Below are 20,233 nucleotides of genomic sequence, written 5' to 3'. Positions count from 1 at the left end.
GGTGTATAGGTGTGACGTGAAACCTTACCACCCACAAGACATTTTTGATGCTTACCTTTAGGCATGTCGTCCCACTGCGTAACAGATCAAAAAACTGTGGAAGATCACTTCATGAAGGTCTTTCCTGTGAACAGCCATATTTGTGTGCCAACTGTGAGGAACACCATCCCCCACATTCACCAGATTTCCCTGTATTTAAAAAAAGAATAGAAAATCCAAGAGTAATAAATGGTGGACCACCTGTCATAGCCAGAGGCACAGAAGAAATAAGAATGCATGCATCCAGCTGTCACAATGAAAAATAACACAAAAGTTGCAGCTATTGCCATATGTACCTCAACCCTTTAAACACCTAATCTATCATTTTCTACAAACCAAGACCTCGCAAACAAAATGAAAAATTATATGCAAGAGAGATCTTCACCTGTTTCGACTTAGTCTTGCAGAGCCAGCAGGAGCCTTCCAGCAGATGTAGCAGGAGACACTTTGTATCCTTCCGACTGCATAAGAGAGGAAGACCCACTCTACAGTTTCTTCTTTTTCTTGTGCCTTTGTTCCGCATCGGTATGGGCTCAGCATGGTTAGCTTCAGGGGTGATCGGATGCCCCTTTTTGTCGTCACTCTGTCTCAGAAGTGGTGCTTTTATACACAAAGCTATCCAGGCAGGTCACCCACACCGCAGCTTCTTCCTCCCTAAATATAAGTTATGTTCAGTCAGATATTAGTCAGTGGTTAGGAGACTAAGATGGTGGGCTGAAGAAATGCCCAATTGTTGTATTACTTGGACATACAATGTGAAAAATCCCATGAAGCAGCAAAGAAATGAAAAAAGGAAACGGACAAGAAAGAACAGGACAGTTAACTAATTTGTCAGTTCTGACAGAACCAGAACTCCCTGGAATATCAGTGGCTATTGTCACCACCTGCAAGAAATTGGACAATCGCCAACTATCCCCAATACATATCGCAGTAGAAAAATCCAAATTTTTAGGAGACCATCTTCCTATTTCTAGAGAACACAACATACATGGTAGAATAAACATGGAACAAGCAGCTGGAGATGTTTACACGTTTGTCAAGTCAAACACCTTCTGTGGACAAATACCTATAAACACTACAGCCAAAGCAATAGCGATTAGAATACAATTGAGCATAATGATGACAGTATGTAATACCTACATTACCCCTGACTGAGAAATTTCTAACAGAAAGGTGGAAGGCCTAAATAAACAGTTACCCCTGCATTTCATTTTATGGGAGATTTTAATGCCTGTAATCACATACGGGGCAGTGAGATAAAGACAAGTAGAGGGCACCTATTAGGCAAAACTTTTCTCGAACCTTGACCTCTGCTTAAAAAATTCAGGAACCCCAACATGTTTTAGCACTGATAATGGCCCCAGTTCTGCAATAGATTTAACAATCTGCAGTCCTAACTTCTTACCTATGACCCGATGGAACATTCATGGTGACCATTGCAGTTGTGACAGTGCCCAATAATTCTATGGATACCAGATTTACACCACAGCGGTAGTTTACCATGTTGGTCACTGAAAAGAGCCAATTGGAATTTCTTCAACACTGAAGTCCAGATCACAATAAATAACAGAGAAGAGGATCAACAATATAGTACAGGATGCAACAGACACTATCATCAAAGCTGTAAAAGCAACAATACTATACTCTTCAGGTCCATATAGACAGAAACCTGTTCCATCGTGGTAGTGCAAAGATATCACAGATGCCATTAAGGGGAGCTGGAGGTGCCTATGCTGCCCATGTTAAAATCACTAAGTTTGAGGAACATTTATGAATAAACTACCAAATAGAAAAATTTGAATTTTTTTTTTACATATAGAGTGGTTTAGCATTGCAGTTATGGCAGAGGGATTTTGGAGTATCTTTTCCAGTTTCCTTCCAATTATTTTTTTTTATTAATGACCCAATTTTTTTTTACAAATAATTGCTTTATAATTAAACTGAAGTGAAACTACTGAACATATTTCCAAATGGCTGTGTTACAATGTAAGTTTGACCACTAGGAGTGCTGTATAAAAATTTCATCTCTCTAGCTTGAGTGGATTTTGAGAAAATGTTCCTTATATTCGAAAAATTCTAATTTATGGGAAATGGCTATCAAAGTTTCTCAATACATTCCTGCACTATAGGATGGATTATCAGAGTCTTCTTCTTCATCCTCCAAAAGCTTCCTCCTCTGTCTTCTTTTCTGGCCTGTTGTTCCATCATACTTCATATGCCTTTCTCTTCTTTCTGCTCCTCTTATCCTTTCTGTCAATATTTCTTAGTGCTCATACAGTGTTCACCCCAGCTGTAAATCCTAATGCCTTCAGAACTTCACACTTCACACTGTTCCCTTGGTTGTAGGTTGCTATTGCATCATAAATGCCAAAGTGCAGTGTTTTTATGCTTACAAACACCTTTTTAGGAATCACTTTCCAAATCAAATTGTTTACGCTCTCATTAGGATTCTGCGTCTTTCTGTGTAGACATTTGTGTAACAATTCTGGCTGTGCTAAGTCATGAAAAATTGGTTTTATTGTTCCCCCCTGATTATTGTACATACTGCATATTACCCGCTTTACACAAGAAGTATAATACTACCAACAACAGGCGCAACACTGAACTAATTCGAAACGGTAAACAGCAGAGAGACGATGTTCCGTGCTCTTATTCATTGTAGTATCGCAACTTGGTATTAGTGTTAATTTTCTTTTCCCTATGTTCTTCCTCTTCTTATATACACGGTTACTAAAACGTGGCATCGTAACCAGAACAAAAGTGTACGACAATATTAAATGGAGCAAGATGTTCGAAATTCTGAGGAAAATAGGAGTAAGCTGTAAGGAAATACGGGTAATATTTGTCACAGAAAACAATGTAGCCAACCCTTGCACACTCACTGTATGCATAACATAAGGCGCTGTATGCATAACTGGCCGAGAAAATCCCAAGCAGTTCGACAGGAAGTCACGAGAGGGTGTTAGATGCATTCAGCGGCCGCCCATTTCCTATGCAGGTGTGGGGGAAAATGGTAATAACTCCACTTCTAGGGCGAGTAGAACAATAATTCAAAGTTTACATTAAAGAGGAATGTTCCAATTAATTTTCGGTAGCAGAAAAAAAAAAAAAAAATCGTAATTTTTGGATTTGACCACCTCCGGCTCCACTTAAAGGATTACAAAGGGCTCTACAACAGTATAGCTGACACCTTGTAGTTAAAATTTAATTGTATTCAAAACATTGAGGGTGAAAGTATGACGCCGGCCGCGGTGGTCTCGCGGTTCTAGGCGTGCAGTCCGGAACCGTGCGACTGCTACGGTCGCAGGTTTGAATCCTGCCTCGGGCATGGCTGTGCGTGATGTCCTTAGGTTAGTTAGGTTTAAGTAGTTCTAAGTTCTAGGGGACTGATGACCACAGCAGTTGAGTCCCATAGTGCTCAGAGCCATTTGAACCATTTTTTTGAAAGTATGACATTGGAAGTAAAGAGGAAAGAATGTTGGAAATGATACATTTCTTCAATGACTCTAAATATCCCAGGTTCACAGGTGTGTCCAAATTATGGCAGATTAGTGGAACTAAGGCGCTAATGGAGTGCATAGAATCCTTGATGAAGAAGGATTTAACACCAGGTTCTCTGAAATTGCTGAACTTTTAGCAATATGCTATGCAGGAATGTCAGCATCTAATAATTACTATCCTAATTTCCTTCAACACAGACTTTTAATACAGTGTAAAAACATATCTTTTATCTCAACAGATCCGGAAATTTGCAATGCACCCTTTACAGCTTGCGGCAATGGCCTTGCCGCAGTGGATACACCGGTTCCCGTGAGATCACCGAAGTTAAGTGCTGTCGGGCGTGGCCGGCACTTGGATGGGTGACCATCCAGCCGCCATGCACTGTTGCCATTTTTCGGGGTGCACTCAGCCTCGTGATGCCAATTGAGGTGCTATTCGACCGAATAGTAGTGGCTCCGGTCAAAGAAAACCATCATAACGACCAGGAGAGCGGTGTGCTGACCACACGCCCCTCCTATCCGCATCCTCAACTGAGGGTGACACGGCTGTCGGATGGTCCCAAAGTGCCACTTGTGGCCTGAAGACTGAGTGATTGCTTGCTTGCTTTACAGATTGTGAATTAAAGGATGCTTTGAAACAGTGTCAAGATATGTCCACAGGACTAGACAGCATCCGTCATCAAAGGCTTCATCATATTGGTGGAAATAGTAAAATCTCTGTTTTACAAATTTTTAACAAAATATGGCAAAAAGGTGAATATTCCTTGCACTGCAAAGAGAGTATCGCAATACCTATACCTGGACCAAAACAAACCAATGGCTGGACTTTGCTGTTAGAGAGGTCTCCGTGCGTGACCTACATATGGTCAAAGAATTATTTTGATTGACGCTAGCCGTATGATACAGGGTGACATCACATTTTATCAACTCTGCACAAGTGGGGTTTTTGAGGAAATCTACCATTCATACAGTTTTTTTATATCGTATTCTTTTTAAAGGATCAGTTTTTAAGTGCCACACACTCTGCAGTGGCAATAACTGGCACAGTACGTGTAGTGGGACATAGTCACATCGGCATTATATATCTAGGATCTTTGTTTATATTATGGTTGTGTATTGTTTTGTATGGCAGAAAGCCAACTACAGGCAACCATTAAGAGCACACAGAACCCAACTATGTATTTCTTTCTCACCAACTAAATCACGCATTGTGCACTTTTGTAGAATATGGTCTGCCCATTCTCCTCCAGAAATATACCTTGAAACCCAGTTACTGGAAGTAGTGGACCAGTACCATTTCCTAGGACTTCATTTTGATAATAAACTTACATGGTTATCACATACACAACAACTCAAGACTTACTGCATGAAGGAAGTTAGTCCTCTATTTCCTCACTAACAGATACTGGGTTGTGAAATGAACTATTAACATTTTATAAAGTACTCATTTCATTCAATCTGGATGATGGAGACATTGTGTACGTGTCAGCAGCACCATCCATCCTAGAAATATTAGACCCTGTTCACTATAGTGGAGTCCATTTGGCATCTGGAGCTTTCCAAATAAGCCAAGTCAGTAGTCTTCTTGAAGGAGCCGGAATACCACTGCCGAACATATGAGTCTAACAAAATTTATTTGACTACACAATCATGGTTAACATAAATGTCAAACCACCCATGTCATCCCATTTTATTTCGCAATCCACCGATGGGTTACTCACAAATTGCCTTTCAACAGGAGGACCAGCAGCAGTACAACTGGAAGACCTTCAGTGTGAACTTCAACTTCCTCCAATTACCTGTATGCAATACTCTCAATCATGAACACCTCCATGGTATATTCCCCAACCTGTAGTAAGGATGGATCTTAGGTGTGAAATCAAAGACAATACACTCCCAATTTTCATCGCTGTGTGTTTTATTCATCCAAGAGTATGCTCATATTAATCTCCTTTACACAGATGTCTCCAAAGGTAATGAATGAGTCAGTTATGCATACATACACAATCATAATTGAGAACAATGTTCTCTAACAAAAGAATGTGATATTCATGTTGGAGAATTAATAGGATACATACAGCACTACAGAACATAACGACGTTCCCTCAACATAATTTCAGTACATTTAATGAGTCCTTGTGTGTTTCTCAGATAATAGGCAAGAGTTATCCAAAATGTGCAAACAGCCTTGCTACAATGGTAACTCCAGTTTCCGTCAGCCAACAGGATTACCTAAGCTAAGTGCAGTTGGGCTTGGCTCACACTTGGATCGGTAACTGTCTGTGTCTGCCTAGTGCTGTTAGCAAGCAGGCTGCACTCAGCCCTTGTGAGACCAACTGAGGAGCTACTTGACTGAGAAGTAGTGGCTTTTTTTTTATAAAGGATGGGGCCCCTCCACGCCCACACCAACGTAGTGACCAAACCAAAAGTTCTACTGTCACCTCTGTATAACATGTAAGTTTTGGAATCAGGAGTCACAGGATGCGGGCTGTGATGTTATCCATGTGTCTGGGTAAGATTACTCATTAACATGGTCCATCAGGAGATAGAAAGTGAACGAAAGCGATCGAAGGGTAGCAGTTATAAGGGCAGAGGAAAAAAAGTGCCAAGGCAAACACCAAGGGAAAAAAACCTCTGCGACAGTAGGACGGGTAGTAAGGGCAGTAGCGGCTTGCTATCTGCGACAGTGCATGCAATGTGTGGTTATGTTAGTGCGAGGTATCGTGCATCGTTACCTTTGTCGTTGCTGGAGCTTGTTGCGGGGCTTGCTGCAGTTTCTGCGTCCCTGCAACAGTTAAAGGTCGTTGTACATTAGTGGGCGATAGGTCATAGATCGGCTCACAGACAGTGTAGGGGGTGTGTGTGGTTGGTTTGCGTGCTGTGTACAGTACGGTCTCCCTGCGGTTGCCTGTTTTTTGGCTGGTCGAACATCTGGTGTTACCAGTAGTAGTTGTGTTGCAGGGGCTCACCAGTACTGTCGTGTTAGCATGCTATAGATCATAGATGTTTAGTTCCTAGCCAGTCGTGTCTTTGGTCTGTTATGCTTCCATCTATGGTTGTGGTCGAAGTTACCCAGAGAAAGGATAAATGGGTTGCGTGAGTGTCTCGTGTTATTATACAGTCGTGTGGAGAGTTTTTGGAATACCTGCAAGATGGTATCTAGCCGGTATTCCCGATGAAGGTCCACGATCCCTGGAGAAGTAGTGGCTGCGGGCACAAAAACTAATGAAGACTGGGAGAGTGGTGTACTGACCTCGTGACCTTCCATGTCCACACCCAGTGATGCCTATAGGCTGAGGATGACAAGGTGGTCAGTTGGTAACGTTGGGCCTGTAGGCCTGTTTGAACAGAGTTACAGAATACAGGGTGATTCGAAAAGAATACCACAACTTTAGGAATTTAAAACTCTGCAACGACAAAAGGCAGAGCTAAACACTATCTGTCGGCGAATTAAGGGAGCTATAAAGTTTCATTTAGTTGTACATTTGTTCGCTTGAGGCGCTGTTGACTACAGCAGAAGTGAATCGACGACAGTTGTTCAGCGTGCATTTCGAACGAAGTATGGTGTTAAACCTCCTGATAGGTGGTGTATTAAACGTTGGTATAAACAGTTTACAGAGAATGGGTGTTTGTGCAAAGGGAAAAGTTCTGGATGGCCGAGAACGAGTGATGAAAATGTAGCACGCATCCAGCAAGCATTTGTTCGCAGCCCAGGAAAATCGACTTGCAGAGCTAGCAGAGAGCTGCAAATTCCACAATCAACTGTATGGAGAGTCCTACGAAAAAGGTTAGTTATGAAACCTGAACGTCAACTACCCGAGGCGATGGATCGGCCGCCAGGCAGCCCGTGACAGAGCACTTCATCACTGGCCTCCAAGAAGCCCTGATCTTACCCCCTGCGATTTTTTCTTATGGGGGTATGTTAAGGATATGGTGTTTCGGCCACCTCTCCCAGCCACCATTGATGATTTGAAACGAGAAATAACAGCAGCTATCCAAACTGTTACGCCTGATATGCTATAGAGAGTGTGGAACGAGCTGGAGTATCGGGTTGATATTGCTCGTGTGTCTGGAGGGGGCCATATTGAACATCTCTGAACTTGTTTTTGAGTGAAAAAAAAACCTTTTAAAATACTCTTTGTAATGATGTATAACAGAAGGTTATATTATGTTTCTTTCATTAAATACACATTTTTAAAGTTGTGGTATTCTTTTTGAATCACCCTGTATATCCTCTGGTCTCTGCCGTCCATGACAAACTGAATGCCCTCTGCAGTAGGGGGATATCCGCTGTTTTTGTTTCGGACACTGAGTCGCATTGGCATTCCAGGTAATGAGTTGGCTGACAAACTAGCCAGTGAAGCTATGGGAATGGAAACACTCAAACTGGATATTCTAAATGCTGCCTTAAGGACGTACATTAGAGGCAACATTCTGGAGAAGTGAGAAGACAAGTGGCAAGGTACTATAGTACACAGTCCAATAAACTGTGGGCCACCAAACACACCACTAAGGCATGGCAGACTTCCATATAAAGCTCAAGGTCAGAAGGTATTGCTTATGGTGTCTCAGAATTGGATATATCAAAATAACTCATGAGTGACAGTTTTTAGGCTATAAATCAAAGTAGTGGCAAGTATGATAAACCTGGTGGCACATATGGGATAGCGCAACTTAAAAAATAAGAACTCACTATCATAAGGGTGAAAATGTCAGATGACTGGTCAGAAGATCAGAAGACAGCACCATAGATTTCTTGTGATGATGATTCTTATTTTATTAAATTTAGGCAAGGAGAGGCTGCACTCAACATCCCATTGATTTTAATGTGCTTTAACATGCTAGTTGGAATCACTCACAAGTAACTCCAGTAAAAGGTTTCTGGTCTCTAGGTCTTAGTTAAATAAATTTTAAAAAATGCTGTAATGAATGTCATGTCATATTATGATTCAGGCAGTCTCTTCCTGAATTTTGTGTTAACTGTGCATTGTGAGAAGTCATAAAAACATTCAGATGAAACAAATGTACTACATATTCAATAAAAGACTCTTTACCACATGCACATTTCTGTTGCCTGATAGTTGTTGGAAAGGAAATGTGGTTTATATTCATGAGTATGAATTTGTGTGTAATTAGTTAATGATAAGAGATTGCCTGAGTGATATTCTGAAAAGATGTATGTTAAGATTATCTGTACTTCCCAATTGTTACTCTTGCCTATATTATCATGCAATTAATGCACAAAGTAAAGTTAAATTTCAGTATTTATTTGTGTAATTATCCGCATAATAAATAAAAGAACAAAACAAATATTTGAACCCATGGCATTCTGGTTAAGTAACTGCTCTAATGGTTGTGCCCACTCTCCAGTTGAAAGTAGTTAAGCAATCAAATGTGATGACTGTTGACCTCAATTTTTCAAAAAACTAAGGCCCAGTGACCTGAATCCTATATAGACGAATGTAGACAGATTAAACTACTTAACTTTCATGTAGAATCACTTCACCCCAATGGGATATCATTCTGGAGTAATTTATCACTGTAGATGTTCTCTCTGCATGTGGTGGCAGTATGCTGCTACATCGATCGATAGTCTAGAGTGACGAGTTACAACTATCATCATACCATTCGTACTAGAACAGCCAATGACAGTATAAGAGTTAAGGTTAGATATCTGAACCACCTGATGTTGAGTCCAGCCACTTTCTTCATGAGCCATGCCTCAACAGCAGCAGGCTATTTGTGACCATGACATTTTTCTTGTAGAGGAAGGGAATAATCATGGCATTGACACAATATGGTAATCCTGAGCACACTGCACAGAGAGAGATATAGCGATCTCATGATTCTAGTGAATCTGGTTGGCATGTGGGAACTGATCATTGGCATCTAATGGCACCATTGCAGGTTGATGAACTTGAAACACACCCTAATGAAATCCGTTTTTAGACATTATGCACTTGAAACAGACTACTGAATTTTCCAGGTTGGGTGAGTTGATTAGACATGGGCCTCAACAGGCTTGACTGTGAAATGAACTTCAACTCATCAAGGGGTTGCTTTGTGATGCTCATCAACTCTACAGATTAGCATTTTCTGAAGAAAATATCTATTGTCACTGGCAGAATGTAATATTTTCCAATGAATCAAAGCTATCCACAACAAATCAAATGCTGGTTCTGTACGATTATACACACTACATGCTGCCAGTTTTGACCTGGAATATGTCCGTAAGTACCCTTAGAGTGGTGGTGTGTCTGGGGCAGGTGGGTGTGTTTATGTGGATCTGGTATGTTTCACAGGATAAATGGCCAGCTTGAATCTGTTGAGTATACCTGTATTAAGGGTAGTATTATGACCTCGTCAGAATGTCTGCTGTATACTGAGGGAGTAATGATTTCAGCAGGATCAGTCTCTAATCTGCTTGTCAGCTATGGTGTTAAAGTCATTTGCAGATAAGAATGCGATTCCTGTTCCCATTTGTCTCCTGTAATAGACCTCAGGCCCATTAAAAATGTATGGCCATAAATAAAACAAGCCATGTCAGAAAATTGACTTGACCCTGCACCAAGAACCCATGGTGACCTATGGGATGTCCTCCATAGCTTCTTGGGAGGAGGTTGTGGGAAAGGTGAGATTTTTTACTCAACTCCTATACTACATTCCTGTCAGGAAGTGGAAGGTCTTTGGATGGGATATTAATTGATGAAAAGTTCTTGGGTTTTCAGCTGCGTGGCAGGTGTAAGATACTGCAACATTTTTGTCGGTGTCATACTGATCATCATCTGATGGAGACATAAAATGGCAAAGTTGATTCCTTTTGAGAGCTAAAAATCTTACGAAGAAATGCAGACTGTTAGTACTGTCAATTTCATTTATTTCTAGATGTTAAACATGTTTTGGTTGGCAGGAGAGCCAACACCATGTTACTAGGAGGAGGCCGAAAGGCACACAGGCTGGCGTGAGGTCTGGAACAGGACAAGGAAATTAGAATTTAGAAAAACGGACGTAGCTGGTGGAATACTTAACTTTAATCCGTTAATAGTGAATGTCGGTCTTGACGGTACACGATTCAATATCAATAGTAAGTGATAATGGTGCCTTGCTAGGTCGTAGCAAATGACGTAGCTGAAGGCTATGTTAAACTATCGTCTCGGCAAATGAGAGCGTATTTTGTCAGTGAACGATTGCAAGCAAAGTCGGTTGTACAACTGGGGCGAGTGCTAGGAAGTCTCTCTAGACCTGCCGTGTGGCGGCGCTTGGTCTGCAATCACTGATAGTGGCGACACGCGGGTCCGACATATACTAACGGACTGCGGCCGATTTAAAGGCTACCACCTAGCAAGTGTGGTGTCTGGCGGTGACACCACATTCCTCCCCCACAAATCGGCGTACGGTTGTGGCATAAGGCTTCCGCCCGCTGTGGGGAGGACCCCATGTTGACGTATGCGACGAGGTGGGGAGCCTAACAACAGGCGAGGCTGTGCCACAGGCACCCTTCCATTCGGACCGCGGGGAGCTAGGAAACGCCTGAAAACCTGCTCCAGGGTGCATGCCAACATGCGGTGTATGCGCCCGCAGAGAGACAGGAGGGGCCAAAGGGTCGACCTCCATCGGGTCGGGGCACCCGACGGGCGAAGACGACATATGGTCCGGAGCGGGCAAGAGGTCCATGCCGGAGGACATCCGGTCACGGGAAGCGATTGGTGGCGCGTGACCCAGGGAGGCACCCGGCGGTTGCAGCGGCACATCCACTGCGGGCGGCGGTGCGCCGCCATGGGGCAAAACGGAAGGTAGCGTCGGTAACACCTGGGGCTGAGGCGAGCGGCAGATCCCGTGTGACGACAGAGGCGCAGCTGGTTGAGATGCCAGCGCACCTCACCAGAGGCCCCCAAAACCAAATACATAGCGCGTCCGAGGCAGCGAAGAATGTGCCCTACGAGCCAACGCTGTGAACCTTGATAGTGACGATAGTAAACAACGTCGCCTGGAGCAAAAGCAGGTGTCTGCCGCTGCACAGGAACCTGATGCAGCGGATGTAGCAAAGACATCAAGGTTCGATGATGACGACCGTGGAGCAACTCAGCCGGCGAGTGACCATCTCGGGGCTGAGAGCGATATGAGGACAAAAAGAGCAATAACGCGTCCTTTCGAAAATGCAACTCTTTTAACTTCAACATCTGTGACTTGAAAGTCCTGACCAATCGTTCAGCAGCACCGTTTGACTGTGGCGAAAACGGCGCGTACGTCAGATGTTGAATACCATTGGCCTTGCAGAATGACTGAAATTCTGCAGACATGAATTGTGGGCCAGTCGGAAACAATAGTCTGTGGAAGACCTTCAATGCAAAAGATAGCAGATAACGCTTGGATGGTGGCAGATGACGTCGTGGAAGACATTCAGACAACAAAAGGAAAATTACTGAATGAATCTACCACAACCAACCATCGAGCATTCCAGAATGGACCAGCAAAATCGATGTGTAAGTGTTGCCAAGGGGAAGTGGCTTTTGGCCATGCAAAGAATTTCCGCGGTGGTGCTGATTGTTGTTTGGCACACACCATGCAAGAAGAGCACAAATTCGTAATTGCAGCATCGATTCCGAACCAAGTACAGTGATGATGAGCAAGTTGTTTCGTTCTCACTATACCCCAATGTCCTTGGTGGAGAAGCTGTAAGACAGGACTGTAACGAACGTGGGACCACGACGCTGGCCTGATCATTATCAGAACGCAACAGCAAAACACCACGTCGAACAAAAAGTCTCTCCTTGTGAGCAAAAAATCGGCAAACCAACGGATCCCCGATCCGTGACTTTGACAAGGCCATTGCGTAGCAACAAAACGCAGAACGGTAGCAAGGACAGGGTCAGCAGCCGTGGCTGTAGCTACACGACGAAAATCAATCGGAAATGATTCGACCACGTCATCGGTTTCCCCATCAATGAACATGCAAGCAAGTACGGAGGAATCGATTACTCTATCCTCAGCAACAGGCAAATGGGACAACTCATTGGCGTTTCCGTGCTTAGCAGTGGACCGATACAAGATATCGTAGCGGTACTGCGAGAGGAAAATAGACCAGCGAATTAATTTCTGCGCTGTATGTGGAGGTACAGGCTTGTTCAGATGAAATAGCGATGTCAAAGATGTGTGGTCTGTGATGATGGTAAAGTGACGACCATACAAGAAATCATGAAACTTTGTAACACCAAATATGAGAGCCAATGCTTCTTTCTTGATCTGTGAATAATTTCTTTGCGCAGACGAGAGCAATTTGGACGCAAAGGCAATAGGGCGATCGTGCGATCCATCTTTATGCGCAAGCACAGCACCGATCCCGAAATCCGATGCATCCACCATCAAGAAAAGGGGCTTCTGGGGACTGAATGATGGAAGGCAAGTATTGGAAAGCAACGCCGATTTCAACTGGCGAAAGACGCGTTCGCATTCCATCGTCCAGACGAACAGAACACCTTTACGGCGTAAGTGATGAAGCGGAGCTGAAATGGAAGAGGCATGCGGCACATATTTATGATAATAGTTGATTTTTCCCAGCACACTCTGTAGCTGCTTCAAATTCTGCGGTGAAGGCAAGTCTTGTATGGCATGGAGGTGCTTGGGACTAGTATGTATGCCTTGGGCATTGAGTACATGTCCAAGGTAGGGCAAGTCACGAGCAAAAAACACACATTTGTCCTTCCACCAGCGAAGACCATTTTGTCGCAAGACCTGAAATAATGTTCTGTGATTGGCTAAATGTTCTTCTTCCGTCTTTCCGGAGATCACAATATCGTCCAGATAGTTTGCTGCAGTAGGGACCGACGCACAAACAGTTTGTAGATATTGCTGAAACAATGCAGGGGCGGATGCACACCCAAATGGCAGTGGTTCGAATCGATACAAACCAAGATGCGTGTTAACCACCAAAACACGCTGGGATTCTTCGTCCACCGGTATTTGCAAGTACGCATCGGCTAGGTCCAACTTCGAAAAATATTTACACGGGCACAGTTTGTCAAAAAGATCTGCTGGGCGGGGTAAAGGAAAAGTTGCAATCACTAGTTGTGGATTCACTGTTGCCTTGAAGTCCACACAAAGTCTCAATTTTCCGGAAGGTTTTGGCAAAATTACTAAGGGTGATGCCCAGAGAGAAGCCTGCACACATTCAATTACACCTTGTGTTTCCAAATCGTGTAATGTTTTTGCGACCTCATCACGCAATGCGTGGGGAACATTGCGCGCTCTGAAAAATTTCGGTTGCGCATTTACTTTAATTTCCAAATGTGCTTTATAGTTCTTAGCGTAACCAAGGCCCGGTGCAAAAATGTCTGCAAATTCTTCACATACACGAGAAACACTGTCTGAAGGCACAGTCTGGTTCACTGATAGGACCTGATTTACTATAGACAAGTTAAACAACTGAAATAAATCGAAACCAAACAAGTTCACTACAGAAGGAGAACGAAGGACGTAAAATTACATAAGTTTTGTTTGTACTTTGTATGTTGCAAAAATGCTGCACTGTCCTAACACAGGGTTCTTTTGACCTGAATATCTAGTTAGTGTAACACTTGCGGCACGCAACGGAGGTGTGCCCAGCAGTTTGTAAGTGTCTTGATTGATCAGTGAAACTGCAGCTCCGGTATCAAGCTGGAATGGTAGCTCTTTGCGTCAATGTCCAAGTCTACAAAAAGTTTATTGTCCTGCTGACGACAAGAGCGACTGTCTCATGCTACGTGAACTGACACTGGTACAATATCACTTGCGACTTGACGGGATTTCCGGTGATGCCGACGCACACTATTTGTGGGATGAACACAGTCACTGTTAGAGAGAGTGGCACTGGGCGGAGTGGAATAAACTACATGAATTTCCATGGGCGAAGTTTCACGAGCCCGAGTATCCTTGGTTCGAATTCGGCGTGAAGCAAAGGGCCTGGAATGGTTGTGAGTGACCGATCTGAGCTTTTTCTGGCAAACACTCTGAACATGTCCTTTTTTATTACAGAAAAAGCAAATAGCCTGGCGTGACGGGCAGTTCTCGCGCAAATGTCTAGTAGCACACCGCGGGCATGATTTGAGCACTGCATTTGCTTGCCTGCGCGGCACACGTAGCTGAGAGCCTGGCGGCAGCGGCGCGGCTGGGCGCGAGGGCTGTTCACTGCTCTGTGCAGCTCACCCGGCGGGCCGGTTAATGTGACACACGGCTGGTGAAGTTTCAAATGATTCCTGAGCAAAGTCAAGTGTGTTCTGCCGATCCAATATGTCCATCACTTGTTGAAGGGAGGGATTGACTAGTTTCAAAATCTGTTCCCTTATACGAACATCAGAAACATTCTGTGCAATTGCGTCACGTACCATAGTATCTGAATAAGGGAGTCCACATTGACACTCAAAAGCACAATCCCTAGTACGGCCTTGCAAAGTTGCAACCCACTCCCGATTAGTCTGACCTGCCGTATGTTTTGTACGAAAGAAGGTACACCTTTTCGCAACTACATTGACTGATTCTTTGAAATATGCATCTAATGCAGACAAAATTTCGTCGTAGGTCAGAGTTGCTATGTCGCGTCGGGGAAATAATTTGACTATCACACGGTACGTGGTCACCCCTACGGAGGACAACAAAAAAGGCTGCTGCTAGTTACCTTGAATTCTGTAGGCGGCAAGATGGAATCCAAATTGGCGTGACCACTCCGTCCAGCTTTCCAGTGCAGCATCAAAAGGATGAAAAGTTGGTGCAACTGCGTGTTGTGGCTGCGTTAGCGGTGGAGCAGCGGCTGCCGCATAGTTTTGCATTGCCCGTTGACCCTGTACGAGCTGTTCAAGGGCATCCAGTAAGGCCTGCGTCTGCTGATTCTGTAAGCGATAAAATTCGGACAATACATCTGGAGATTGTGGCGAAGCCATTACACAAGGAAATCAGGGCAATATCGATAAGAATGCGGTTGTGCCTCGTCGCCACTGTTTTGGTTGGCAGGAGAGCCAACACCATGTTACTAGAAGGAGGCCGAAAGGCACGCGTTTTAGCTCACGCAGGCTGGCGTGAGGTCTGGAACAGGACAAGGAAATTAGAATTTAGAAAAACGGACGTAGCTGGTGGAATACTTAACTTTAATCCATTAATAGTGAACATCAGTCTTGACGGTACATGATTAAATATCAATAGTAACTGATAATGGTGCCTTGCTAGGTCGTAGCAAATGACATAGCTGAAGGCTATGTTAAACTATCGTCTCGGCAAATGAGAGCATATTTTGTCAGTGAACCATCACTAGCAAAGTCAGTTGTACAACTGGGGCGAGTGCTAGGAAGTCTCTCTAGACCTGCCGTGTGGCGGCGCTCGGTCCGCAATCACTGATAGTGGCGACACGCGGGTCCGACGTATACTAACAGACCGCGGCCGATTTAAAGGCTACCACCTAGCAAGTGTGGTGTCTGGTGGTGACTACACAAAACAAATTAATATGGTAAAACAAAAAACTGTTGCTGAAAGTGAGATTCTGTCAGAATTCAACCATTGTGTATTTCCTTATGTCTGTCAACTATGCCATCGAACTATGAAGTTACAGTTTTAAGTGCTGTGATATCCAGGTATTTCTTACTGTTGTTCCACCCTTGACTCTATATCATGACTTCAAATATCTTTTCCATGTGCAAAATCCTAGGAATGTTACAGAGCTTGTGTTTTTAGAGGTTGTTTGATTAATGCCGAGTGTCGTAAAATGTAAGTCCGTCAGCTATACTCTCAGTGAAATGTCATTTACTTTTTAGAACAGTGCTGTACACTCTATAATATGATTGGCTCCTTGGCTCCTGTGTAATGTGATGGGTAATTGAAATTTCTACATCCACCACTATTTGTACTATCAAGTGTAGAGTAATATAGTCAGTTAAATAAATATGAAGATTGTGAAAAACCTAAAAGCATAAAACAGTATATAAATTTTGTGAAAATTGTAGAAAAAAATCAGTAATGAAGCTGAAAGGTGGGGGTGGTGGTGGTGGTGGTGGTGGTGGTGGTGGTTGACGCATTGTCTATCATGATTCTAATAGAGAGGTTCAACAGTGGTGTGGTTAAGTCTTCTTGGAAGAAGTTTCTGTGGTAGTGATGCATTTCACATTAAATAGTGATACAAGTTACTAAATTTGAGTATCTCTTGATTCTGTGTGAAACTTGGTTAACATCAATCAAGTTCCAATTTATTTTAAATTTTAGTTGGTTGGTTTGGGGGATTAAAGGGACCAGACTGCAACGGTCATCGGTCCCTTTAAATTTTAGTATTTTCATACTTTTATATAATAGCATTGAAGCTGCTGCTAGCTGACAATTTGTTTACATCAATATTGGATTGTGGGTCATCTGTCTTACAAGGGACCCAAGAAGTAAAACCCACTACACACAGCTACCATATTATTTATTTGTCCCATAGCACATTCCAGGGATTTTATTCTCTCATATTCAGCCCTACTTCATTCTTATTTTAATGAAGTGATGTTGATTTTAAAGTATTTCTGCAAAATGTTGTATTAGTGTTCCATACCTCAGTTGGTAATAACTGAACCCTTATAGGATCACTCTGTTGTCTGTCTCACAGTTAAGACACCCCCCCCCCTCCCTCCACACTTTTTCTCAGGAACAGGTAGAAGCATCAAGTTGTGAAATTTATGTCTAATACTAAGGTCTGTGGTCCCTTTGTGGTGTAAATAATATAAACTTTTAAGTCAGTGTAATCAAAAGATATGGCCATATACACACATAAAAAAAAGGTTTGCATCACCCCCGGTTCCTAGAACTCCTGAAGATAGACATTGAATGAGGATGTTGTATCACAGACACAGTCCTTTTGACTGTCCAGAGATGTCACTAAACCCGCCTAAAGACGTAAACAACCATACATGAGCAGTGCCTATTAGACAGGGGGTCCGACAGCCAAGCAGTTCCAGTCATTCCACCACGAAGGAGGTGCACGGCTTGTGTTGTCTCTAGTTCAACCATGCCTAGACAGTGAATGAATGCTGTGGTTCAATCGTGTCCGCGTTGTTACTTTGTGCCAGGAAGGGCTCTCAACAGTGGAAATGTCCAGGCGTCTCGGAGTGGACCAAAGCGAAGTTGTTGGGACTGGAGGAGATACAGAGAGAAAGGAACCACACAGCTTCACTCCCAACTTCCTTGGCGAGGTCCATTTTTGCAAGTACGACACCATGCAGCATGGTACAGATGGGCCCAACAACATGCTGAATGGACCACTCAGGATTGACATCATGTTCTCCTCACTGATGAGTGTCACATACGCCTTCAACCAGACACTCCTCAGAGACGTGTTCAGAGGCAACCTGGTCAGGCTGAACACCTTAGACACACTGTCCAGTGAGTGCAGCAAGGTGGAGGTTCCCTGCTGTTTTGGGGTGGCATTATGTGGGGCCGACATACGCTGGTGGTGGTCATGGAAGGCACTGTAATGGCTGTATGATACCTGAATGCCATCCTTTGACTGATAGTGCAACCATATTGGTGAGGCATTCATCTTCATGGATGACAATTCGTGCCCGCATCATGCACATCTTGTGAATGACTTCCTTCAGAGAGACCGACATCGCTCGATTAGAGTGGGCAGCATGTTCTCCAGACATGAACCCTATCGCACATGTCTGGGATAGATTGAAAAGGGCTGTTTATAGATGATGTAACCCACCAATCACTCTGATGGATTTACACCAAATTGCTGTTGAGGATAGGGACAATCTGGACCAACATTACCTTGATCAACTTGGGGATAGTATGCCACAGCGAATACAGGCATGCATCAGTGCAAGAGGACATGCTACTGGGTATTACAGGTACCGGTGTGTACAGCAATGTGAACCACCACCTCTGAAGGTCTCACTGTATTGTGGTACAACATGCAATGTGTGGTTTTCATGAGCAATAAAAAGGGCGGAAATGATGTTTATGTTGATCCCTGTTCCAATTTTCTGCACAGGTTCCAGAACTCTCGGAACCAAGATGATGCAAAACTTTTTTTGATGTGTGTATGTCACATACTTTGATATTCTACCTCACTCATCAAAACCTGTAGATGAACTATCTGCATGCATGTTGAGCTTTGTGGTCTAGCAGTAAAGTTTATACTTGAACACTAAGAAACACACTTGCACTCGCATGTGAAACTTGACATCATTGGATGTGCACTGCATCATAGATGACAAAATACATTCTCAATCTTTTTCTGACTAGACTTGGAATTTTAGCTTCAGTATTTGGCAGTGTTTGATCATTTCAGAGAGATTTAGAAAATGAGGAAATACTTTTATCCCACTGCCGTAGTCACCAGTAAAACAAATAAAAATCTGAACCTGTAGTGCTCATGACAGCCTTAGTCACATATGCCATCATTATGTGAGGGAGAGGATAAAAACACACGAAATAAAACTCGTGCTTATTGCACATGTCAGTAATGAACAGCGTGCTCCATGAGTGACTAAGGCTGACACAGGCACTAGAGGCTCATTTCATTTTTATTCTTTTTGCTGATGACTACTGTTGTGCTTGCAGCACCTCCAACCCACTGGAAAATGACGAAAAGGTTGAAACTGCAATAGTGTATTTGAACAATTTACAGTCTTTCAAAAAATATTTAGTTTATTATTCTGTGAAAGTGAATAATGCCGTTGTGACAGCTGTTATGCCTAACAATTGTGTTAATTATTTTTTTTATCTTATCTGTGGTGTAATTTATTATTGATTTAAACTTGTTGGTTTTTTAAATTTCAGATGAAGCCAGGAACAACGGGAAGGGTGTCTTAGTACACTGTGTTGCAGGAGTTTCTCGCTCTGTCACGATTACAGTTGCCTACCTCATGAACAAATTATCACTTTCTCTGAATGATGCATTCAACCTTGTACGGAGCCGTAAGTCAAACATTGCACCAAACTTTCATTTTATGGAGCAGCTTCACAACTACGAACAAGAACTTTCTCGGCCAGCCGTCTGTGTGGAAGAACCGACCCAAGCTGCTGCTTCTACCAGTACAGAGACAGGGCAGTCTGGATGTCACAGTTGTGGAGGAGTTCAATGTAAATGTGGTGGTGGCTCTCACTTTCTGAGCCCTGTCAATGTTGGAACAAGTCCTGATTCTGGAATTGAGTTTGATCGTTGGACGTCTGCACCCAGTGAGTGAGACCGGCCGGGGAAGACACAATGGCAGTTCTAAAAGCAGTAAAATCTGTTCAGTCATGTGTCCTCCCCTTAAAATGTTATACCTTTCAATTGTTAAAATTTTCAGCATTTAATTGTAAATGTTTTTAGTGTTGAATTCAATGTTAAAGGAAAATTATAAGAGCACATTATCAGAAATTCATTCGCATTTCATAATTCTAAAATTGTTGAAACACTGCTTTTGTAAAATTCTTATTTCAAAAATCTTGTTTTCACACAGAACAGTGTTTTCACGATAACCATTCTCAACAGTTTCCTTCACTTGTTATTGTTTAAGTATGTGACACCACTTTTTTTATTTATAGCACTGATAGTTACACGTATAACTAAAATCAATTAACTGTTAAAATTCTAGTAGTTGGAATATAAATTTCTTATGATATATTTTCATCAAAGTAAGATATTTGTCAGATGCACCTCAAAGCAGATTTATGTGTGAAGGAAAAGTAAATATTGGTGCATTACTTCATTT

The 20,233-nt window shown here is 42.9% G+C and overlaps 1 protein-coding gene across 1 annotated transcript in view; it reads left to right on the top strand.

The window, feature by feature from the left end:
* Window positions 1-19,820, top strand: part of LOC126249725 (dual specificity protein phosphatase Mpk3) — a 183,358-nt gene extending 163,538 nt beyond the window's left edge. The window contains exon 5 of the mRNA XM_049951406.1: window positions 19,317-19,820. Coding sequence (XP_049807363.1) covers window positions 19,317-19,723 — 407 coding nt within the window. The 3' untranslated portion in view covers window positions 19,724-19,820. The remainder of the gene's footprint in view (window positions 1-19,316) is intronic.
* Window positions 19,821-20,233: the final 413 nt, after the last annotated feature.

This window comes from Schistocerca nitens, chromosome 3, assembly GCF_023898315.1.
Source record: "Schistocerca nitens isolate TAMUIC-IGC-003100 chromosome 3, iqSchNite1.1, whole genome shotgun sequence".
NCBI lineage: Eukaryota > Metazoa > Arthropoda > Insecta > Orthoptera > Acrididae > Schistocerca > Schistocerca nitens.
The sequence above is the reverse complement of the archived record's forward strand: the minus strand, read 5'-3'. Positions and strand labels throughout refer to the sequence as shown.